Genomic DNA, 25494 nt, shown 5'->3' with positions numbered 1-25494 from the left:
CTTGTTTAGTAATACGAATTTGTTTTCGGATACAGTTCATTGGGGAGAGAATGGTGGGTTGCTGAGTATGACGTTGACATTACCATACATATATAGGGCCTTATTTATGAAGGCCTTGCGCCGCCGGTGCGTCACTTTTAACATGGGAAAAAGTGACGCACCGACGGCGCAAGACCTTCATAAATAAGGCCCATAGTTTACTTAATCTACATTTTCTTTACTGCATCTATATCAATGCTCGATAACTTACATGCTAGTTAAAGATGTTAGATGTTCACAGCAACCTTTCATAAATGTGCACAAAAATTGGAATGCCATCTCTGTGAATTTAGGCTAAAAAGCTATTACATCCACCATTCGGGACCCCTAACGTCGCAGAGTGCCTCGAAAAATAGTAACATAAGAATTCTCAAACTGTACCTTGAGAGTTTGACATCAAATGGCATTGTCCAAAGAGTGGTCGGCTCAACACCAATCGGCTTTTCGCCACGCCCCACTCTTCAGGAATGAAGCAAACCTTCAGATTTGCATTTTCCATCTCTGATAGTATCCAGATCCAAATCTACCACTTACAAACTTACCTTATTGGCACTCATCATCCACACAGACTATAAAGTAATGCTGGAAACAAACAATCACCGCCTACTAAACGTCCTTCGTAATATCCTGCAATCAAAGGTGAGTCCTCCCCATAGTGGAGAGCCTGGCTCCAAATAATAAAAAGACCATCCCAACATCCAAAGCATCGAAGAAGCCCCTGGTAACATCTGTTATAGCTGGCAATAAGGCTTCGCCAGGACTGGCTACAGAAACTCTAATTCATCACACTTGTCATTTTCCCAAACATCCAGAAAAAGACAGCTACACTGAGGTTTCCAACAACTGGTGCCACGCTGCACCCTACATTGACAAAAGAACAGGGGCCTCAAGTCACCTAGGCTCTTGGCAACTAGGAACCTGGCATAAATGGTCCATCATTCCTCAATAGGGCCCTAATGTGAGCTGTTTTTACCCTTTGTCTCTGTCAGTCATCATCTCACCACAAGAGCCCTTGATTCCCACATACCCATTGGAGCAGCTCCTGCAAAGTCCACCATTACAGGTTCATCGCACAATGAAAGGTCTGTATCCACAAATACCTGTACAATCATGTCCTCATCAACTCTGACTAGATTCTGGCTCTAACAGAGAGCTGCCTTACTGAGGTCACAGTTCATAGTTTCACTGACATTTTTCCCAACACTGACAACAACGTGAGCAGAAACCGTAAGTAAGGCAGCGGTTTAAGGGTTTCTAATCCTGAAAATAAGTTAGGGCCGGATTATGAGTTTGGGGGTCTGACCTCTGGACCACCATTACCGTGGTCGGGAGTACGCTGCCATGCTGGTAGCATCCTGACTGCCGCATTACAAGTTAACCACCAGGCAGGCAGTGTTGTGACGGCGGTGCCACAGCAGCAGCATACTTTGGCTCATAGAAAACCTGCAACACATGCCGCCGCCTTGGCATAGTCTCCTGCACCTCGGTGCAATCTGCACCACGAACCATGTCATGCATGGCACACAGTGCACGCACGACAGTGCAAGAAGAGGGGGGCACAACATGTGCCCCCATGCACACACCTCATGGGCTACAACACGCTTGGGCCCTGCTTGTGGCCCCAGCCCTGCCTTTCCGCCAACCTTTTCATGGCGCAGTCCCCGCCATAAAATGGCAGACGGCAAGTCAGGTCTTAACCTGCATGGCGGAGCCGCCATCGACTCCAGAGACCGCCACTTTACCTCCCCACCGTCCCGTCAGGATCCAGGATCCGGGTGGTGGCGGCGGTCTTGTGTCAGGCTTCTGACGGTCCGACCAACAACCTCATAATCATGCACCACAGAGGAGGTGGCAGTTGAACTGCCACTATGGTTACGGGGGTCTTGGGACTGCCATACTCGAAATCAGGCCCTTATTGTTTTGAGGCTAAAATACTTTGAATACCCCGTTTTTAAATATATTAGCAGACCTTTCATTCTCTTTAGACATTTATTTATCATCCGTCAAGAAAATCCAACATTCATTCGCAACTGACATCCTCTACTTTGCTCATTATCTGTTGGCACATTCAAACTGAGTGCTCTTCCTGAGAGACTTCAACATTTAGATGTAACACACATACACACCTCCACTCAAGCATGACAGATGTTGTGGGTAATATGCTATCTTGATGAATCTCCAACTTGATTACCAAGATGAAGAGTACAGGCTGTTGAATGGTCATCTTGACAAATGGTGAATATGATGAAGGTCAGTTCCAGTGCATACTATGAGCCAGTGATTGCAGGGGGAGGCCCACCGCAATCATTTTTGCAGACCAGGACGTATTTTTCCTCAACATACTTTGATCTGGAGCAAGAGAGAGTCAACCACAAAAGATGTAAAAGAGGAGAAAGAGAAGGATTGAAAAACAAAGCAGAGGTAAAAAAAAAACATGCTAGATTGAGATAAAGAGATAAGAAGTGTGTGGTGGATTAACGAGGAATCAGGTGGAGTCAAGACCTGGTAGCCTTTGATTTGGCACCCACACACTCAATAGTGCTGGCCGTGGAATTCTGAGCTGAACTTTGGCCACCCGCACTTATATTTTTGACAGATTAGGCAGTGTCAGTATCTTATTTTATAATAAAGATGCAGACCACTAAAATTATACCAACTCCTCGAATGAAAGGCAAAACAAACCAACCTCAAAGTATTTTGCATGTCCTAAATAGTATGACAATGAAAGACTCATTAGGAAAAAGAAGAAAAGCCTCAATTTAACTTTACTGTGACTGAGGCTTGACCAAAGTGCATTGGCCTATGGTGTGTGTAGTTGTAGGAAGAATCAAAATATCAATGTCAGTTAAAGAAACAAATAAAGACATTGAATGAAAGTTCTTTTTATTTATTTATTGAAAGTTGCCATATTGATTCATCATCACCTGAAGCATTTGCATCTGACCTGGTAGGAACATGTAGTAATGAATTGAGGTACTGCAGCTTGGTGACAATCTTTCCAGGCTTTTACAGATGACTTAAGAGGGGCATCTAGTAACAGCTTGAGATATTGCAGGTAAGTGTCTTGCCCACCTCAAGAAAAATTAATAGTTACAATACATACATATATATGAATAAAAGGACTTACACGTAAATTAAATGTGTACATTAGTTGTGAGCTAATTCTACCATGTTTTAGGGAGAGAGCACAAACCCTTTATCACTGGTTAGCAGGGGTAAAGTGCACAGAGTCCCAATACTAACCTAAGCAATTTCAGAAATGTAAAGGAGTGGTGAAGGCAAAAGGTTTGGGGGAATAACACACCAATGTGAGGTCTAAATATGTAGACCTGACAAACACACATATTTATATCTGTGTATCTTACTATTTCATTATCAGAGATCCCTCTTGAGCCAGATAGATACAAAATCCTCAAAATTCTTTCCTGGAGCAACAATACCTCACGTTGTTACCAGATGGCCCTCTTGAGACAGGTTCAAGTGCTCAAATGTCCTTCACAAAGCTGAGGGGTGTGGACTCAACATTTAAATTTGTCTATGCCTTTTTGATATTATAAATACTTGTGTGTTTTTCCCATAGAATGAATGAATATTACAAAATGAATTATGATAATGAGTTAATATAGCTGATTGCAATCAATTTATGGATTTTCTTTTAAGTGAGTGATGACACTCTTTTACACATAAGTAGAAGCAGCCATGCAAAATATGAGTGCCTTGAAATGCCTAACTATGGAGGGACTATTGTTTTAGGTGGATGTATGCATGTGTATAAAGTCAAAGCGATCACTCAAACTGAATGTTTCCAGTGACTGAAGTAGGCTGAGCCAGTATCCTATGCTCTGATTAAAGGGTGTACAATTTGAGTGATATTTGGCTAGCCTTGTGGGTAAAGATGACTGACTAAAACACCCCTATTTGCATGAATTTGTATTATGAATATTTTGGAAAATGTGAGCTTGTCAAGACAGCTAAAGCTGTCTATAGGCCAGATCTAAAAGGAAATAAAGAAAAGATTTGCAATGTGCTTTAGAAAGTCTATTCACCAGAAAGAATTTAACAAATTGGACTTGACAATGAAAATGCAATTATTGCCTGGTCAGGCTCATCAGAAATGGTTGGTTAGGGTAGCTGTTTGGTAGACTGACATACATCAAGATCTCTAACTGGAAGAGGGTGCCTTTGCTTCACACAGTGACTAGACCCGCCTATGAGTAGCTTATGCACTATTTGCAGGTATAAAGAAAGGGAGATGCTTATTTTTCCTCCGGGATGGATCCTGCTACCCACTTGGTCAGATTGTTACAGGTAGGACATGAATCAGAAGTCATACAAGTTAAAAAAAATATTCCAGAGATATTTTTGAGATTTTAAGATTTAAGTTGGTGATCTTGTACTTTTCCTTTTCTCTCCTTAATATCAGCAATAGGGTTCATCCAGAATTCTTAGTCTGACAACAAATCACTCAACACATGTTTTCCTTGGGCAAATTTGGCATATGAGCCATTTCAGGGCAATTTGTTTATTAAATGAAATTTAAAATTCTCTTGTCATGAAAAGCAGCTGTGTCTGGAAACCTGGTTGATCAAGCCGGGACTTAAGATTAGTCTCTCATCTGCCTGACACTGATTAGACTCACACATACATGAACAGAAATACTTTTTCTCCAATTTCATGCCAGTAAGCTAGCCCAATTATGCTCATCTATTTTACTTGAGATGAAGGCTACATGGAGCTGCCCTGAGCTTTCTCACCTATTGCTAATATAAAGATTAACCTGCATATCATTAGCATACTGTAGCGTCCTCCCCAGCCTTGGTACCCTCTAATGACTGTGCCACACACGTAGCTTGGTATTACATGTCTTTATTCTTCCGCATGTAGCCTTGAACTCAACGTTCTAAATCTGGATTCAGTTCATTACATTTAAACACTTACGTCATAGTTCTACTGAGCCCATCAGGAGCCAAAAGCGTTCCCACATTGCTAACTCACACAACACTACTTCCCCCCCTCTGTTAAATAAAAAAGAAACATTTTTCAAATATATACAACTACAATTCTTTATTGAGTCCTCTTGGAGGTGTAATCACTCGTCCTGATTGTGTTGTCCGAAACAGGGAACAGACAGGAGAAGTGTCCATGACTTTTGTTGGTGATGTAGGGACAACAGCAGTCAGGGAGTTCTCAACAGTCTTCTCAGAACCAGTCTCTGCAGTGACATCAGGAGCTTACGAGAGATGAGCCAAATGTCAAAAGTGTGAGGAGTCTTGCGTTATGGACTTTCCAGGACATTGGGTAGTCACCATGTATCCTTTACTAGTCACGACATATAATGGCTCAGCATCAAAAGAAGCATCAGATTTTAGTTTTCTTGGCTGACAGAGTAGCACTCTATCTCCTCTGGTGAAAGTACTGTCCTTAACACATCTGCTCTTGTCTGCCTATGCTTATATTTTCTGATTGTGATCGAAGTCCTTTTTGCGAGTTTCATCCTCATTGATAGATTTCTTGTTGATCCATTGAGGTAACTTGGTCATCATGGCTCTCCCAAACATTATTGTGTCAGGGCTTTCACTTATCCTCGAAGGAGGGGGTCGAATAGTAAGCTCTAAGAGTGGAATGTAAGCCTGTTTTAAGGTGGAGGGAGCTTTTCTAACACAGCATGCTGGACATCTTTCTTGAGTGTACTCATGAAACATTCGACAAGCCTATAGGCATGTGGTCACAGAGGTGTACTTTTCTGATGCTTCACATTAAGATGACTGTGAAAGTCTCTGAATTCTCAACTGTTGAAAGGTAGGCCATTGTCAGATCTTAAGATCGAAGAACACCCCATGTAACAAAGATGCCATCTAATCTCTCAATAGCTTTTTCTTGAGAGATAGATAAGAGATCTTAAACCAATGGAAAAAAGGAGTATTCATCAATAATCATCATCAGGTGATGCCCATTGTCAAGAGGACCAAAGAAGTCAACATACATATATTGGCAACTCAGACATGGTTAAGGTGTGTTGAACAGTTTTTGATGATAAGCAATTGTATAGGTGACAGGCCTTCAATTCTCTTTCAACTCTAGTCTCCGGGGATTCCATCAACTGCACATTTTCACCCCCCAAAACTCTCTAGCTTTAACAATTCTTAAGAGTTAACACGTTTTGTATTCAGCTCACAGAATGACCATAAAAGATCTATAAATGAAGATATTCTTGAAATACATTCACATAAATCATATATATCATCATGAAAGAATGAAACATACATTCTTAAAAATAGAAATATAATAAGTAAACCACATAGTCATACACAATAAAAACATTTAAAAAGAAGATGTGCTCATTGAGTACAGTTAGCAACAAATGTGAACCGGGCTAATGGTTTGCTAGATTCCGCCATCGGAGGGCATTTTTTAAGAAAACTTCAACAGCAAAGCAAACTGCCGTAACTGGTAGCATTCACAAGAAATAAAGGGCCGGCATATGCTGGCGCAGACCCCGATTTCTTAAAATGGGAAACAAATGACAATGGTGAAATGGCGTATAATGCATAATAAAATAAGGTGCTCAAGGGATTGTGTGGAGAGTCATAAAATTAGCATGGTTGCACTTACAAAACAAAGAAAACTACTGATGGATCCTACACGGAATTTCATTAGAAGAGATCTTTCCCAGTCATTCTTCACTAATGACAAGTATGGCTCGTAGATTTAATAATCAAATAATCTCTCAGGGTGGTGTTTCCCATGGCTTCACTTTCTCTAGATTCTTTGGTACTTGGAACATAATCCACTCTAATTTTAACATGCCCCAATCCCTCTTCAATGTGGAGTCCCGCAGGGCTCATCGCTGAGCCCTACCTTATTTAATATTTATATGGCTCCACTTGAAAGAGTGGTCGCCCCTTCGGGGGTGAAGATCATCAGCTATGCTGATGATACTCAGCTGGTGGTGGGCCTCACGCAATTGGCGGCACACCCTGAGGTATTACATGACTGCCTCGCCGATGTTTATCGGTGGATGTCCATCTCTGATTTAAAGCTCAATGGAGGTAAGACCGAGCTGATGCTCCTGGGCAACTCCAATCCTTCCATCATTGCGAGTTGCTGGCCCCGGTCTCTTGGCGACCCACCATCCCCCAAGAAGGAGATCAAATCCTTGGGAATATGGTTGGATGACGATCTGTCCTTCAGGACTCATGCCAAGAAGACCGCAGGGGTCTGTTTTGGTTTGTTGAGATCAGCCCGAAAGGTGTTACCTCTGCTTCCTGCTCCATCAAGGAAATTGTTGATTCGTGGCCTAATTCTATCCAGGCTCGATTATGGGAATGTGTTGTTTCTCGGTGCTCCGGAAGCTACCTTCAAAACCCTCCAACAGGTGCAAAATGCAGCTGCGAGAGTCCTTATGGATGTCCCCAGAAGGCAGTCTGCTGCTCCGGCCCTTAAAGCGCTCCACTGGCTCCCCGTGAAGGAGCGGGTGAAATTTAAAGCGCTTTGTACAGCTCATAAAATTTTACACGGTAAAGGCCCTTCCATTCTCGCAAATATGGCCCGTCCCTACAAACCCTCTCGTCTGTTGCGCTCTGAGCAAAAACATCTTTTGCAGTCAGCGAGAGTAAGAAGAGCCCGGTCGGGGGGCAGGCGTTTTTCTGTGCAGGTGGCCTCTCTTTGGAACTCTCTGCCCCTCAAGATCCGCTCAGAACCCCAGATCCTATCATTTAGGAAGTTGCTTAAGACCCATCTGTTTCCCCGGTAGTGTTTAGCTGAGTCTTTTTCCTTTTTTTGTGGTCTGTTGCGCCGGGATGCCCCTGGGTAAGCCGAGCGCATTATAAGTTTCATATTATTATTATTATTATTATTATTACTCCTACCCATCGCCTGAGGGGAGGCATACAATGAAGGTCTACCTATGGAGGAGGCCAAACGCTTGAAATATGCTAAGCCTCGGAATCTTATAGCCAAACTTGCAAATAAGACAATCCTCAATCACATCACGATTGAGGGACATAAATTTGTTGTTCCAAACCGCCATCCATAGGTGCATAGGGGCACACCTGATTGTGTCCTCAACATAGGGTAAGTTCAGTTGTTCGTGCATGAAAAAGTCAGGTGTTCCTGGGCCATTCCCAACAACCTTCTGCTAAAACAGTTCTTCTCAATCTGTAACCTGGAACAATCTTGGTAACCCCAAATACTCACCCCGTAAGTCAGCACGGGTGGGCACTTTAACTTATACACTTCCAACAACGTCGGTTTGGGTTTGTTGCCTACGCTGGAAGAGAGTTTAAGTAGAGCCTAAAAAAACTCAAACATTGATTAGAAAGACAAGGTTCCCAATGGCTTTGTGAGTCAATAAAAATCCCTAAATAGGGGAACGCACTAACCCTCCCAATGGATTTGACCATGATTGTTATCGGACTCAATTTACTGAGTTGCCTTCCACACACTATAAAGTGTGTATTGGATGTGTTGGTATCCAGGTCGAGCCTATTCATGAACCTATTGAAGGCATTTACAAGCCCCCTGAGGCCATTAGAGGTATGGAAGAGCAAAACGGCATCATCTGCATACATGAGGGCCGGGATGGATGCAGATATCACTTTGGGAATGTCCCTCCCATTAGTAATTAAAAAGGACATGGAGGCCATTGATATGCAATAAAAATAAAATCAGGGCCAGAACACACATTTTCTGAATGCCTTGGCAGAGTTTAAAAAATTGAGTGCATTCCCCCATAGCACCGTATCTCACTGAGGCGCTAACCCCTATGTGCAATGCCCGTAAAATCCAGAGCTTTGATCGGCTGACCCTGTTGAAAGCAATGCTCAGGTCAATGAAGGCCATGTAGAGTATCCCTTGCCTAGCTATCACATACTTTCTGATTATTAGGTTTAGGTTTAAGCATTGCTTCAAGGTTCCAGAACCTTCCCTGTAGCCATATTGCACCAGGCAGAGGACTTTATTCTCCTGAACCAATGCCTCACTTCTATTGAGAATGACCCGCACTGCGATCTTCACTGCAGAGTCTAATAACGATATAGGCCTATTACAACAGGGCTCTTGTCTTTTGCTTCTTTTAGAAGCCGGGAAAATTATTGCATGCTTCCATAACTCAGGTATTTTGTCACAGGTGGCAGCATTAAGAATATTAGTAATGAGGGAGGCCCAGAGCTCAATGCTTGCCTTGAATAAGTCCATAGGGACCCCATCTGGCCCTGGGGCCTTGTTAATATGGCTGGCCTCAAGGCGCGTTTAACTTCAGAGAGCTGAAAGTCAGTATTCAGGGGGAATTTAGGAGATACTTCGTCAGACGACATTAGTCTTAGGTGATTTTGAGTAAATAATTTTACAATGGGCCACCCATTTTTTCAGGGTTGATATTGGTCCCAAGAGCGTCTGAAGAGCGGAGAAATGCAGGATTACTATTGATAATATCCCAAAAAACCCTGGTGTCCCTGGCTCTACAAGACACAAGTAGGCACCCTCATCTTTCCTCCTTTAGAGTAAGTTTCCTGTTCTGTATTGCCTTATTATAGACCAATCTGGCAGCCATAATACTTGGCTGATCACGTGGTCTTGCATTCAACAGTTCACGGAGCCTGTGATTGGCAATACTACACTCTTTATTAAACCATCCCTGTTTCCTCTGCCCTTTTGGCCGGAACGGCTTATCAGGAAAGTTGTGAATGAATTGCTTAAGGTCAAAATGGACTCCAGAATATATGGGGCTGATGAGTCACAAGCTAAAAGGTGACCTTCAACAATTGTTGGATCATTCTTTATCAATAATTGTGTCAGGGTGGGATATCAAGAGCCCACCATTTAAGCCTTAAGCCCTTGTCTTGCTGGGAAAGGCCGATGGCCCCTAGAGCTCCACAAGGGCGAGGGCAAATGGGTAAATTCAACGCAAATCCAATTGGATTGTGATCGATATAACAGGATTCCATGACCCCTCCCAAGTAGACGCAATGCACCACATCACTGGAAATAAATACACAATCAATAGTGGAGCTGCAATCCCAGCTTACTAAAGTAGGGGGCTGATCATGTGGGTCGCCCACCAGTTCAACAACGCTAGAGACCCGAGTTGCACAGAACCATGAGCAACCTCCCTCCCCTCTGGTCTAGAGTGGCTTGATAAGTGGGCACCTCCTGCAGCTGAAAGGGATCGACCTCTGTAGCCACAGAACCTTATTTTGTATTAAAATCCCCCTGAAATGACATTAAAACAGCTGTACATAGGGATACATCTAGAATGCAAGATGGATACCAACGGAAAAAGGGTAGCTAACTGACAGCCCGACTCACACCGAATTATAAAAATTAATTAAGAAAGAATTTAACTTATTGTGCAATACAACCCACTTGCAACACCAATTAGAATATTTGATGACATAACAGAAAGTGATACTTGTACATCAGTGGCAGCACGAAAAGTGTCACCAGCTAATTGAAATAAAAATCAAGATAACTGTAAAATGAATGTAAAAAAAATTGAAACGTCACTAAAATAGACTCATTGCTTCCAAAAGTCACGGAGTAGCAGTGGATTGCGTCCAAAGCTGCGGATGCTGTCAACTGAAGGGGTCCCCGGTAGTGGGACATCTCTGAAGCCTCTATTCCTCCTACATATGTAGCAGAGCTCTGATTAGAACTACATGTAAAGTGTTGCCCTTTTTTTGCAGACTTTATAACGTTACACTTGTTTTTGCCCCAATCATAGGATCTTTAACCAAGGCCTGGTTTCGAACCTGGTTCCACAGTGCCAAAGATGGAAGTTCGGGTGGTTTAGCCAATTGTCCTCCCTTGTCACTGAGTGTGAGACTTAACCTCTGATGAGAGAGAACTCAACACAAAACCAATGTGCGGGTCTCACTTACAGCAAGTGAGACTTGGGGTTTCTACAACCCAGTCTTGACGTCAAGCACTTGCGATAACCTTCACGTCCATAAGTAGATTGTGCTAATTTCTTGTATGAGCAGTCATCATAATTGGCTCTTGCTAAAAATGCATTGTGGGAAAAGCATCAGAGCAGATTAACCGGCAAAAGTTATGTAATCAGAAGAGATGTGAATCCACTTGACAGAATTGCTTCAACATCTTGCGCATGCTACGTAAGATCTTCCGTTGGATCCCCACCGAGACCAGGAAGACGGTCACCCAGGCCCTCGTCACCAGCCGTCTGGACTACGGCAACTCCCTCTACGCCGGAACCACCGCCAAACTCCAGAAGAGACTCCAGCGGATCCAGAACACCTCAGCACGACTCATCCTGGACATCCCCCGCCGCAGCCACATCTCCGGACACCTGAGAGACCTGCACTGGCTCCCGGTCAACAAGAGAATCACCTTCCGGCTCCTCACCCACGCACACAAAGCCCTACACAACCAAGGACCAGGATACCTCAACAGCCGTCTCAACTTCTACGCTCCCAAACGCAAGCTTCGATCAACCAGCCACGCCCTCGCCGCCGTCCCCCGCATCCGAAGAGCCACCACAGGAGGAAGGTCCTTCTCCTACCTGGCCGCCAAGACTTGGAACTCCCTTCCGACCCACCTCCGCCTCACCCAGGACCACCTCGCCTTCAGGAAGCAGCTCAAGACCTGGCTGTTCGAGCAGTAGCGGACCCCCTCCCCCCAGCGCCTTGAGACCCTCCGGGTGAGTAGTGCGCTATACAAATGCTCTGATTGATTGATTGAATTGTTGTTGTCAAACATAAATGATGCATTGTAAATGGTGATGTTGCTTTTGGAGACGGTTCTGTTCAATTCACCGGGTAAAGATCTGTGGGTTTGTTTTTCTTTTCAAAAGGTTCAGCCTCCATTTTGCACGCCAGATAACAGCAGGTATTGGGAAACAGATTGTGGAAATTATGCAGGCGCACTCATGTATTTCTGTTCATTCTACGTCATCATTGCTTACATCATGCTGAATCTGCTTGTTGGTGAGTAAAAAAGGTTTTGTTTGCTTTATAATGTTTTTGTTGAGATTGACCCTACAGTGATGTGTTTGTTATTTCTGTGCTGTCACATAATTTTAAGACTACCCAGCAGACTGTAGGTTGCCACACCAAATTCCAGTCATCTTTACTGCCTCACCTACCACTGACAGGAGTGGCTGGTGTCACTCAGGTTGTTAGCAGGTGAACGGCACTCACTCGTCATTCACTTGCCACTCAGTTGAACACTCTCTGAGTCGACCTGGCGGGGACATCCCATTGGTTGATACTGTCGTTGGTGTGGCAGACATCTTGGACATTTCAGCTTCTTTCCAGTGTCTAGGGCATGGGTACTCACAAACATTTTCCCGGGGGGCCACAAAGTGTGGTCTGTGGTGTAACCGAGGGCCGCACTGATGTCAGCAGGGGGTGTAAAGTGGCTGTAGGGGAAGCAAATAATGTATATCTTGTGGCTGTCTTCATAAATGAAGGCGCTCCCAAAGTTAAAGGGCCTTGTCACTTCCTTTCCCTAACTGCAATTAACCTTTAATTAAGTGCTTGCTGTATATTCAAGTTTTTTACCATGTTAGAGCTCAGCCGAGTAAACAGCAGCCCAGTGCGGCTGCTGCCAAGGGGGCCGCATGTAAGGTCAGGAGGGCTGCATGCGGCCTTCAGGCCGTACTTTGAGTATCACTGGTCTGGGGTATTAATAATAATAATACTTGTTACTCATTGAGAACCCTGATGCCTGCCGAGCAAAATATTTCACCTTTGAATATTCCTTTTAAGGGCAATATAGTTTTGCGTGAGCAGTGAACATAGTTAATATATAAGGATTCCATAGTTTATGGTAAGCAAATAGGGGCCCGATATACTAAATTCAAACCTTGATTCTGGCATTCATTTTGAGGCTATATACCAGCGCGGCCGTCCCTTGATCATTTAGTGAAATATTTGAACTGTGGGCTGAAAAACATCTCAGGAGGGGAGTACTAAGCCCAAAGGGTCCCCTAGAACCTGGGGATTGCAAGGAATTTTGGAATACCGTACCACATTCATGATCCAATTCCACATTTTTTGCTAGAGTTTAAAGTAAGTAAAAATGTGCATAGAAAAACACAACACCTCAGTGGGAAGACGGAGAGGGGTCTGCCATCTAGAAAAGTATGGATATTGTCTAGAGGTAGGTTGTGAGCTATTTCCTGAAGTTAAGCAAAGAAGGATAAGTTCTGAGGTGTAAAGGGCTCCAAGGCAGTGGTTCTTAAACGGTGGTCCATTGACACCTAGGGGCCCTTGACACTTACTCAGTTGGTCCACAATTGTTTAGACGGTCACATATTATTATCAAATTAATAAAGTGAATATACTTAATGAAAGGAAATTTGAAAAAGTACATTATTCAAAAGATTTGTAAATGTGAAAGAATTTGAAATTAAAGTTTGGGATCTTCAGTTTTAAAGATGGAAGCAGCATAAGTACAACAGAATGTAGTATTGATGAGTTGGGGACCACAGATATACACTGACTAAAGGAGAAGATGCATCTGGAGCAAAAAAGACAAAGTGGTATGCTAAAGTCTAGCATATCACTTTGTCTTTTATGTTCTCCCTAGCAACTACAGACAAATCTAATATTTCCCCTCTCCGTTCTGGACTCCTGAGAATGGCTGATTGGCTTCACGCAAACAAATTAAAACTGAACGGCGAAAAGACAGAGTTACTTATCTTTGGTGATCATAAGGATCTTTGGCGCCCCACTCATTGGCCGGTTGAAATGGGCGCGACCCCGGTTGCGGTACAATCTGCTCGCAACTTAGGGATAATAGTTGATGATAAGTTGTCAATGCGCGCACAAACCGCTCAAACGGCTTCAACATGCTTTGCAATCCTCAAACGGTTGAGGAAAATACTGTGGCAACTCCCGGAAGGGGCACAGAGAACAGTATTACAGGCCTTAATAGGTTCTAGATTAGACTACGGGAACATCCTTTATTTAGGAACTAATAAAGACACTATTAACCGTCTTCAGGTTATTCAAAATGCCGCAGCTAGGTTGCTCCTTCATCTCCCAGGGCGTACAAGCATGTCAGAACATTTGAAGAAATTGCATTGGCTGAAGATCGCCAATAGAGTGAAATTTAAAGCACTCTGCTATATGTTTCGGATCAATGTGAGGGAAGCACTTACCTATTTATGTAAACTGGCCCAGATATACTTGCCCTCTCGCACTCTTCGGTCTATGTCACAAGCCAAATTTGTTGTCCCCAGGTTCAAACGAGCACGCTTGGGCGGACGCTCATTCACTTATTTGGCCCCAGTTCTGTGGAATTCTCCTCCACTCAAACTACGTATGGAACCTAGTTACCTCCTATAATGGAGGGGAGTCAAAGCCTGGCTTTTTAATCAGTAGCGTCCACAGTACTCTTTGTTCAGTTAAACAGATCCAAGGCGCCGGGAAACCCTCAGGATAGCTGTTGCGCCATACAAATGTAATAAATAAATAAATAAATATATGAGAAGCTCTAACCATCACCTTAATATTAAAATTTCAATTTTTGTAAATTAAAAAAGATTTCGTAATTTGATTATTTTTGATTTATGATTGTTTTTGTGTTTGTTGAAGTTTGCTTCATAGAAACTGCTTAGGCTGGGGTCACCCGCTCCCAGTAGTGTATCAGTCATGGTCCAGAGAGGTTAAATGATTCAGAACTGCTGCTGTAAGGTCCTGGTCCATATGCTGAAAACACCTGTTTGCAATTGGCTTCTTTGTGAGTCTTTCAGATTTCCAACCTTGCAGCAGATGTGTCCCAAGTAATGTGCATATTGCTAGATGTGTTGAGCTAAAATGCACTTCGTTCACCCAGGTGTATAAATGATCTGTTAGATGTTCAACATTTGAATCAATGCCTTTTAGACTCCCAATTTGACTCTTGTTTCGATTATTGTTTTGGGTACTGGTTATTATTCCTGTATATGATTATTGTATGTACTCCCCTTATCTCTCTATGCTCCATCGCATAGCCCATTCCTACTCGTGCACTCAGGTTATATTGAGCTGTTATGTTTGTACTAGTTGATTCAATGCCCATTAGATTCCCCATGTTAGACTAATGTTCTGATTTGTTATCTTTGCCTCAAATTGTAAAGCGCTCTGATATCCTTCGGGGTCAAGTTCGCGCTATATAAAACTTTATAAATAAAAAAAAATAAAAAAATTGAGAATCTAAGTGGAAAACACCAGCCCACAGAATTTTGTGAATTTGGTAGTCCTCAGGAGGCAGGTATTCTAAATTGCATCTGCCTTTGATTCACTAAAATTACAGAGGACATGAAAGTAAGTTATTGTGTCCTTTTTCTCCTGACAACTTCATCGAGTTACTCCTTTATTCTAGACTCATGCTAGGCACAAGGGCGAAGATCTCCCAATGGTAAAGTCTTTGGAAATTTTTTTAAAAATGTATTCAACTTTAAAAAAATCTGCAAAAATATTTTAATGTTAAATATTAATATAATTTAACTTCATATATTTATTTTAAATTGTTGAACAAAGTAAAAATGCTGTATATATTTTTAAAAAGTCAAAATAAGTTAGTTTATTTGGACCTTATTTCCTACAGGGTTTCACTTGAAGTCCCCTTTAATATTTTTTGCTATGGGAGAGTGTGGCAGTATCAGTGGTTAGCCAGGTGGGGTGCTGAACTTACAACTGCTCCTTTTTGGCTGCAGTATCTTACACTCGTAAATTTCCTCGCACCCCATATGGAGACCAAATTCTACTCTTTTGAGTCATGTTACACTTGTAAATGGTGAATAGCCAAAAGTAGCAAAGTTATTCAAAAGTGTAAGGGCAAAATTACAAATGTAACTGACACAAATGTTGACCTAATTGTCTTATTTCTTAACATATGTGAGCCTTAGAAAAGTACATAGTGTTGCGGGTGACAACACATACAGGCTGGATCTGTCAGAGTGCAAGTTGGACAAGAATAAAATTGTCTTCTACATGCATCTTTAAAAGTAACTCTGACCTTTGAATATATTTGATACGTTCTACATTAGTACAGGGGACATTGGTGGTTTTTCTCGCCCCAGTCTGCCATTCTTCACATGGTAGGCTTTGGGAAGGGAAAAATATGCATCAGGAGGACCATGCTAAATAGTCCAGTGCACCCAATGAATGAAATGCAGCAAACAACAAAGTGATGGAAGGAATGCTTAAAAGGATCTCAACCACTGCTAATTGTTTGGACTGCATTCTAGTCGATCATTTTTTCACTTACACTGCCATTATTGTCAGAGACAAACCATAACTAAATCAGTTGATTTCCTTCTCCAATAGCAACTATCCAGTCTGAATTTCATTTCCAGGCCAGGCCCCTTCCTGATAAGAACTGAAGTAAACAGAAAGTGCTTTTGGCCAATTTAGGCTTGTCAATGAGGTACAAGTGCTAGAGCACAGTGAGCACAGAAGCCATGTTTGCTCTCACCTATTGGACTTAGAGCTTCAACCACAATGAACAACAAAGTAATGAAAGGAAAGCTTGAATTAATCTCAGCCACTGATTATCGCTCAGGCTGCAATTCAGTCCATTCTGTTTTTTTCACCCACATTGGTACCTCGGACAGGAACAAGCCATATGCAAAATAGCATTGGTCCATATCCACTAGCAACAGTCCACTCCTAAAATCACACCAGGTCACTTCTAAATAAGGAGGGAGAACTGTGAGTTTCTCAGGACGAGAGAACTGGCAGGAGTTTCTCCGCCATACCACACTCAAATGACCCACTTTGTCCAAAAGTAAAAGCATTTTTCTTTAACTACAATTATCAGCAAAGTCTCACAAAATTCATGGTATTTTTATTGCACTTGTAGCTGCAGAGTAATTTAGGTGCAATGTAAATATGTCCCTTCATTAAAAATGTTGATGCCTTTGTGATTAGGCTCATCACTTTGCAAAAACGGTTTGCCGCTGAATGAAAACTTTGCATCTTTTGCAAGACCATGCTAACCTGTTAAATTTTGTTTCTTTTATTTTAGCTATAATTGTGGAGAACTTTTCCCTGTTTTATTCAACTGAAGAAGACCAGCTTCTAAGCTACAACGACCTTCGACATTACCAAATCATATGGAATATGGTAGATGATAAGCGAGAGGTAATATAAACCAATTGGCTTCCACTATGCCCTGGCAAAGTATATAAATTATGTAAGAGTGTTCATGTTTTTTATTTAGCAATCATCTCTGGTTAACACGTTAGCACTTTTAACAACAGTAGTTTCAAACACACATCTACTGCAAATCTTTGTTGTGATACAACAAATCACTGTGGTTGGCATCTAAGACATACCACTGAATACCTACACTAACACATTTAATTCAGATTTAAAGGTTGGGAATTTCCTTGATGCACTCTGACTCTGAAACTGCAGAGCCTTAGAATGTGATTGTCTTGATCAATATTGAGTACATCAAATCCTTTCATGATGTTGCCACGTCTACACATCATGTGGAACTATAAAATAAAGACGATGGGCCAGGCTTGTGGGCGTTTTTTTTTAACACCACACTGTTATCTTGAAATTATCTGGCAGATTTCAGATTTTTCCCTATAAAAAGAGATGTTAAATTCAGATGACTAGGGAGGATTCTTTTGTGGTGTTCTGTATCAAATACCTGGTTTGTCGTCAGTGCTTAATGTGTGCAGGTGCTGAGCACCGGCACTTATTTCTCAGGGCCGGGTCTATTGTAGGGGTGGGCAGAATTAATAATTCATAAACATTCAACATGGGAAATCCAATTTGATGCACACCAAATGCTTTACATCTAATCCAGTCTCCTCGTTGTGTGGGGCCTGTCTTGTTTTGGACTCTTATGGTAAGTTTTGCGCTTGTTTTTACTTTATATCAGGCATGGAAGGGGTTAAAGAAAGACTGGATGACTGAGGCAGGAGGAGTGGCAGCACCTTCGATATGCTTATGTGAAGAACTAGGTCTTCAGCTTCTTGCGAAACTCAAGACGTGAGGAGGTAGCTCTAACGTGTTTAGGCTTGTGGATGTGCGTGGGACCAATAAAGGAAGGGGGGAGGAGACACTGGACGTTGTTGGTGGAGCCTTTTAAAAATGTGAGCACCGGCACCTCATATTTTACAAATTAAGCACTGTTTGTCGTCTACAAAATATTTTGTAGGAATGGTCTTGAAATCAGACACACAGTCACATTACAAAACAAAGTGTGTGTGTTTTTTTCATAACCAGGGATAATCCCTTGGATTTCTTTTACTGATGGCTCTGTTGATTGTTTCTCACTGGCTATGTTTGCCTGTTTTGGTATCCTTAATCATCAGGTGATGTTTCATAAATTGGAGGTAGTTACGCCTAGCTTTGCAGGGGTTTGAGTCAAATCTGGTTAGAAATACATTTGACTGGCTAAGGCATGTGAGTGACCAAAACACTCAGAACTCTATTTACACCATAGTTCTTGAGGCAGTCAGGCCCTTACACCAAAGTAGTTTCTCCCGCATTTTTTGATGTCATGAAGTTACAAAAGAGGAAATTATGCTTGGTTTAGTATGACCCAGTATTCACAACTTACCAATTACCATGGTAGCCCCACAGAGATGCGCACGCTGTGGTGGACTTCAATGGGGTGGTGCTGGGTGCCACCATCTGCACCCTAATCTTTCCCCCATCCTATATTGGAATGGGTGCTATGCTACTATGTTGTTGTCTGCCTTTATAACTTGGCTCTGCTTTCACAGATGCAATAATATTTTAGCAGCAATGTTTATCTCAGGCCAGGTTGTTCTACCTCCAGTTATGGAGCATGCAAAATCTCTACATGGACTTTCCATAGATGTCTAGACTTTTCTCTTCTCTACATGCATGATTTTAACATACCTTCGGCCAGCAGTCAGGATGAACATCACTCTGCATGTCAAGTGCACAAACAGCCACAATGGAAGTAATGGTACCTAATGTAATGGAGGGAAACAAAAGCTCTGCTCAGACCCTACATGGGAGAATTGGTCGCATGTTGGCTATAAGTTAGGGCTAGCAGGGTGACATGCATGAGGTGGACTTTACCATTAGGAACACCCTTCGGAACAATGGTGTTGGTCATTTCCAGTCCACATAATGTAAGGGACAGAGTGGGAATGAAAGGCCAGATACATCACTGCCTTTCTTCTCAGTAGGTGTACTGAGTGTGCCGGATAAGGTATCCAGGTGGAGGCTGCACAAGATCAGGACTTTAATAAAGACAGAGGAAGTAACTATTTGCAGGCACTCTAGAAGAGAACACTAGGCATGGGGTTAACAACATTGAATGAGTCTCAGCATGCCATAAAGAGGTAAGTTTAGAATAGCATACCAGTCAATGCAGGCCATACATGTATGATTACTTCTTGGAAGTTTGAGGGCATTTCTGATGCTGTGTGTCCAGGCATATGTCGTTCATCTGTTGGATTGTGATAACAAGGGCAAATGTACTTGATTGTTCCCTTCTGACTGTTGGACTGAGACTCATATCACTGTGCCTGTGCACAGTGGGCAAGCCATTGGGACTCTGGGTCCCCTATCCTTAAAACCATGGCATCTACAGAGGTGTCTGTTCCTGCTGGTCTAAGCAATGCTGTGTCCACTGCACCCACTCCTACCCTTCTTGACAGCCATATGTAGACTGCAGCGGCAGTGAATCAGTCGTCTTATGGCTGTGGAGTCCATAAAAGCCCCTTGGTGGAAGAAGTGTAGACAAGATCATTCATTTGATCACAATAGCTAGGAGACTCTCAATGGATTATATTACTATGCGCACTCCTGTATGATATCTTATGTGCCTGAATAGTGATTACCTGGATATGTCTCAGCGACACACCTCCAAGGCTAAAGCTGCCCTCTTCTGCTTGCTCCAGTACATGATGGTTTCGTAGTGGCAGTTGTCTGACTACCCTAAGATGGAATAGTTGTTGCCTAGGGTCTCCGAAAGACGGCCCATATTTGCCCATGATTCGTAGTCTTCTGCTGATGGCATTGTTCTGAGGAACATGAGCAACACCTGAGTCCTACATCAGGTCCACTAATTTATATGTGAAGAACTAATGTTGACACATTCCCAGATGCAGGTACATGAATCTCTAACTGAGCACACAAATTATTCTCAGTAGTGCATTGTGTCTGGAAATATTCTCTATTATATATTATCTGGTCTTGAAGGTGAGGTGATATCTTTTAGGGGAAGTTGCTGTTACCTTTGAAAAAGTAGAGCATCATGAATAGTTGGAGAAGAGAACAGAGGAATTGCATATTGTTAGATGTATGTACAAATCACATTGTGGATGTTGCAGATTAAAATGCTCATAATCACTGAAAAAGACTACTTTTCGACAATCGACTGACCAACACCTTCTTTCTTCAGAAGGAACATTTTTAACAAAATGTGTAGCTCTGCTTATAATTCAGTTATTTCATCATCCCAAAAATTGTGTGGAATACTTTAATTTCAAAATTGACAACATTGATGCTGAAGTAGAAAGCTCTTAATGTAAATACTCAATTCTCCATTATAAGAAATACCAAACTGTCTTTTTCTACATTAAAAAAGTTGACCATCCCTGAGATAATAACCGCTTTTAAAAATTGCAATACCTCAGGATCTCCTCTGGAAAGTCATCAAGCTAAGATATGAAAAGAAATCTTGATTCTTAAAATTGCTACTCCGATGGTCACAGCATCAATAATTTTTTAGAGTCTTGAAAGATACCTGTTTGGCCAAAGCAAGTTATTGTTATCCATTTTTTTAAAAGCCTCAAGTGACTCACTCCCAACTGGGCTCATGCAGGGGGACCTGGTCTGTACCACAAGACCATCTACTGTAGGAAGCTCCAAAGTGTGAGGAGAACAGGGAGGGGCCGAATCCCAGGGCCCCCGAAGGATCAGTTTTCTGAGGGTATCACACCAAAGCAGATGGTACGGAACGAGAGATGGAGGGGGAAGAAGAACTCACCCTTGCCACCTGTTCGGGCTCAAGGTACAGACCCGAGTCTGAAAAGCCAGTCTCTGGATACCACTGACAAGTGACCCTGCATTGAAAGGCCTTCATCCATGTTCAATCGCCTAAGCAGGGAAACCCATCAAGGTATTTATTAGTCTGTCTTGGCTTTTGGCTAGAGGAGTGTTGTCTTGGGCTTTGCCTTTTCTACAGGGTCATCACCAAACATTCTGCCTTAACCGTCCTGTTTTCTGAACCTGTTTTTGTTGGCCTTTAGGACTCTGTGCTCTTTGCCACCGCTAACCCGTACTAAAATACATGTGCTCTCTCTTTCCAAAATAGTAGAATTGGCATACACCCAACTGAAACCTTTAATTTACCTGTAAGTCCATAGTAAAGTAGTACTACATGTGCCAAGGGCCTGAAAAAGCCATACACAGCCTAGAGGGCAGGGTGAAGTGTATTTAAAAAGTTGGGCATGTACTTTTAACTTTTACATGTTCTGGTAGTCAAAGACTCTTAAATTCATTTTCATTACTGCAAGGCCTACCTCGCCAATAGGAAGCGATTGGGTTGCCTTATTACATTTAATAAGTGCAATTTTTCTATTGGAAGCAAGTGGGAATGTCGAGTTTGGAATCTAAAGAATTGAACTTTAAAGCCCTCTTTATTGGTAAAATCAGATTTAAAAAAACAATATTCTAACTCAAAATGCCACATTTAGAAAGTTGGCATTTTCTTGTCTAACCATTTGGTGTATGCAGCCTGTATCCTGGGTCACATGACTTGGTGCATCTGGCAGTTGATCTTTGTGTATTGCTCCCAGACTGTGAAACAAAGGGCAATAGGTTTTGGAAGGATCTACCACCTCTGTCTTAATGGGGGGTGGCTGTCACCTACCATACTTGCACATCACAAATGCCCTGCCTGGGCACACTCACAAAGCGTTTCTTACTAATCTTTTGTGAGCCTAGACGAGCTGAGGCCAGGGCTGGGAGGCAGGAAATCTCAGACACCTCTTGGGATGGAAACCTCTAGTACCTTCTCCTACTTCCAAGTTGGCATGAGGTATAAATAATTGAACATCAGACCCAACTCTTCAGTACACCTCTGGACTTGTGGAAGACTCAGAAGGACAGTTGTGCTGCTCTCCTGCAAGAAGAACTGCTACCCTGCAGCCTTGCTACTCTACTGCCCTGACGCCTTGCTGCCTGAGTCAAAGGACTGGACCTGCATCTTGAACCCTGGACCACAAGGGTGACTCCGAGGGCTAGTTGGCTGGCCTCCTGATCAGAGCCTCAGAGACAAGAAAGGCTTCAACCATCTTGAACCCAGCACCTGTGCTAAGTCTTCTGTGAGTCTTGTCCCCATGTGGTACCATCCCAGTCCTGGAGCCTTGGAAGTGGGCCTAAAGGTGCTCTGGCAGCCCAGCTGTGATCCTGTGAGCAGAATCAACACAGCAAAACACATCTCATTGCAGTTCCGCGTCAGAACTGATGCTGCGCAATGCATCCCCAACAGAGGACCTTGTGTCACAGGCCGCTATCTCCTCGGAGCCACAGCTGCACAATGCATCCTCAATGCAGGCCTATGCATTCCAAGACTCTTGTCGAAGGGATCCTCAATGACAATGCAGGATTCTGCCTTGCGGTCCTGCAGCTTCTTCAGAGCTGGCAGTGCACGATGCATCTTTGACACAGGAGTTCTCATTGCAAGTTCCTCATCAGCAGTATTCTTGACGGCAACGCAGGATCTCGCATCGCAGCCTTGCAGCTCCTCAGAACTGCTGCTGCATGTTGCACCCTCAACGCCTGAACTCAGAACGTTCCACAAGTCCCTCATCAACAGCATCCTTGATGACAACGTGGGACCCCGCATCGCAGTCTCGCAGCTCCTAAGAACCGCTTCTGCATGATGCATCCTCAATGCAGGAACTTACAACACTCTGCAAGGATGTACGTCATGACAACGCAGGCTTTTACACCGCGCTGCCATTACGACGCATCCATTACAACACAAGTCGTTACAACGACTTGCGCTGTAGGCACTGGATTTTGGAATAGTATGATTTACTATTCCAACTCCAGCCTACGCAACAGTAGGGAAGGTGATGGAATAGTAAATCAACTATTCCTTAGTATCTAGCGCCATCCAGCGCAAGTCGTTGTAATGACTTGCGTTGTGATGGCAGCGTCGTAATGGCAGCGCGGTGTAAATCCTGCGTTGTCATGGCTGTCTCCCCTCTGCAAACAGGATTTAAGGTACTTTGTTCACAGGCCTACATATCCGGCCTGGTTTCCATCGCGGTCAGCCTGAACTTGTGACTTTGTCCCAGTCTAGAGCGACCAGATAACCACAGTTAGGGCTTTGTGCTTCTAGACATTATTTTCACTTAAATCTTTAAAATTACATATTTACGGTTTTATTGATTGGATTTTTGTAATATTTATTGGTCTCTAATAATAACTACATTTGAACGTATTTTTCTAAATTGATGTGGGATTTTTCTTGTGTTGTGTTTTTACTTTATTACTGATTGTAGTGCTGCATAAATACTTTAGACATTGCCTCTAAGTCAAGCCTGACTGCTTTGTGGAAAACTACCAGAAGGTTAAGCACAGGTTAATTAGGGGTTTGCTTATGTTTCACCCTGACATAGACTGTGGTTGCTACTTGAGTAGGGTTTCACCCCCCCATCAACCAGTAATCCAATTTCCAACAACCGATATTAAGGATAATATAATCCTTGATTACCACCAGGCTGATCTTTGATCTCCTTGTAGCAAAGCAGCCATTACTACAGCAATTATGCCCATTGGCAGATGGTAGCAGTGCCAATGCTAAATTTGTCCAGGGCCTTCAACACCATCAACCATACCACTTTACACCTGCGATTGGCTCAGTATAGTATAAAGAACATTACGCTCTTGATTGATTTGTTTTTCCCAGATTCTCAGGCTGTGAAAGCTAAGTGTGTAGATGTCAAATTGAAGTTCACCTATTTGTGGCATTTCATAGGATGCATTTCTCTTTCCACTCTTGTTTTACCTCTGATTGAACTGCTTAAATCATGGAACACTCAGTTTTACAAATATGCAAACGATGCTTACATTATTATGAGGCTCAACCCACTAAAATGGTAGGATTTTCCACTGAGTCATCCAGAAATTTATAGATACATGTGAGCCAGTAATCTGAAATTAAACTCCTACAAGAAGCATATTTTGTTAGTTGTCAGGATTTGAGTCATGTGACCAAATCATTCAATCAATCAACTTGGATTTGTTGAGCATGAGTAACCCCCATTGAGTGTATCCAGGCACTGGGTTCTTGCTGGGATCAGTCAAAGAGCCAGGTCTTGAATCCTTTTCTGAATTCAGGGAGAGAGGATGCTGTTCGGAGGTGCAGGGGGAGATCGTTCCAGGATTTGATGGCAAGGTAGGAGCAGAAGTGTCCCCCACTGTTGGTTCAGTAGAGGCGGGGAGTGTGAGCAAGGATGAGGGATGTGGAGCGCAGGTGTCTAGAGGGTTGGTGGAAGTTCAGGCAGTGGGTGATGTATACTGGGCGTTGGTCTTGGAGGGCCTTGTTGGTGTGTGTCAACATTAATTGCCATATTTTGTGGACGGAGAGGCAGTGGAGGTTCCTGAGGTGGGGATGATGTGGGCCTGTTTGAGGAGGCAGAGGATGAGTCAGGCAGCTGAGTTCTGGATATCACCTGGAGTCTGTCCAGAAGGTGGGTGGTGAGTTTTGCATAGAGCACGTTGCCGTAGTCCAATCAGCTGGTGAGTAGGGCTTGAGTGATGGCTTTCCTGGTGTAGACTGGGAGCCATCTAAAGAACTTTTGGAGCATGCAGAGATGTGGAAGAAGAAGGAGGAGACTGGGAATTCTGGGATTTCATGGTGAGTTTTCTATCCATGATGATGCCGAGATGACAGGCGTAGTCTGTTTATGTTGGTGTGGGTCCGAGTTTGGAGGGCCACCAGGTGTCGTTCTATGGGGAGGTGTTGTTCCCAAATTTCAGCACTTCTGAATTCTCTGTGTTGGGCTTCAGGCAGTTGTTTTTCATCCAGTCGACGACGCTCGTCATGCAGTCATGGAAGTTAGTCCTACTGGTGGAGTGGTTTTCTGAAAATGAGTGGATGAGCTTGGTATCGCCTGCGTAGAATATGATGTTGAGGCTGTGTGTTCAGACGATGTCGGCCAGGGGCGTCATGTACGTGTTGAACCGGGTGGGGCTGATGGATGAGCCTTGAGGGATGCTACAGATGTTGCTCTTGGGTTCTGAAGCAAAGGGTAGTAGACGGATCTTTTGTGGTTCATCATGTGAGGTAGGATGCGATACATTCGAGGGTGTCTACCTGGATCCCGATGTGGCTGAGTGTGTGGTGAGATACGATGTCAAAGGCTTCTGAAAGGTCAAGGAGGATCAGGGCTGCTGTCTCCCCACAGTTTAGGAGGGACCTGATGTAATCGTTGGCGGTGATCAAGGCGGTCTCGGTGCTGTGGTTGGTGTGAAAGCCGGTTTGGGTGGT

General features: G+C 43.1%; 1 protein-coding gene across 1 annotated transcript in view; it reads left to right on the top strand.

Moving 5' to 3' along the window:
- Positions 1-25494, top strand: part of NALCN (sodium leak channel, non-selective) — a 3094418-nt gene that overhangs the window by 3019753 nt on the left and 49171 nt on the right. The window contains exons 40-41 of the mRNA XM_078657626.1: positions 11849-11981; positions 17014-17129. Of these exons, the coding sequence (XP_078513752.1) occupies positions 11849-11981; positions 17014-17129 (249 nt within the window). The remainder of the gene's footprint in view (positions 1-11848; positions 11982-17013; positions 17130-25494) is intronic.

This window comes from Lissotriton helveticus, chromosome 8, assembly GCF_964261635.1.
Source record: "Lissotriton helveticus chromosome 8, aLisHel1.1, whole genome shotgun sequence".
In the NCBI taxonomy this organism is placed as follows: Eukaryota; Metazoa; Chordata; class Amphibia; order Caudata; family Salamandridae; genus Lissotriton; species Lissotriton helveticus.
The sequence above is the reverse complement of the archived record's forward strand: the minus strand, read 5'-3'. Positions and strand labels throughout refer to the sequence as shown.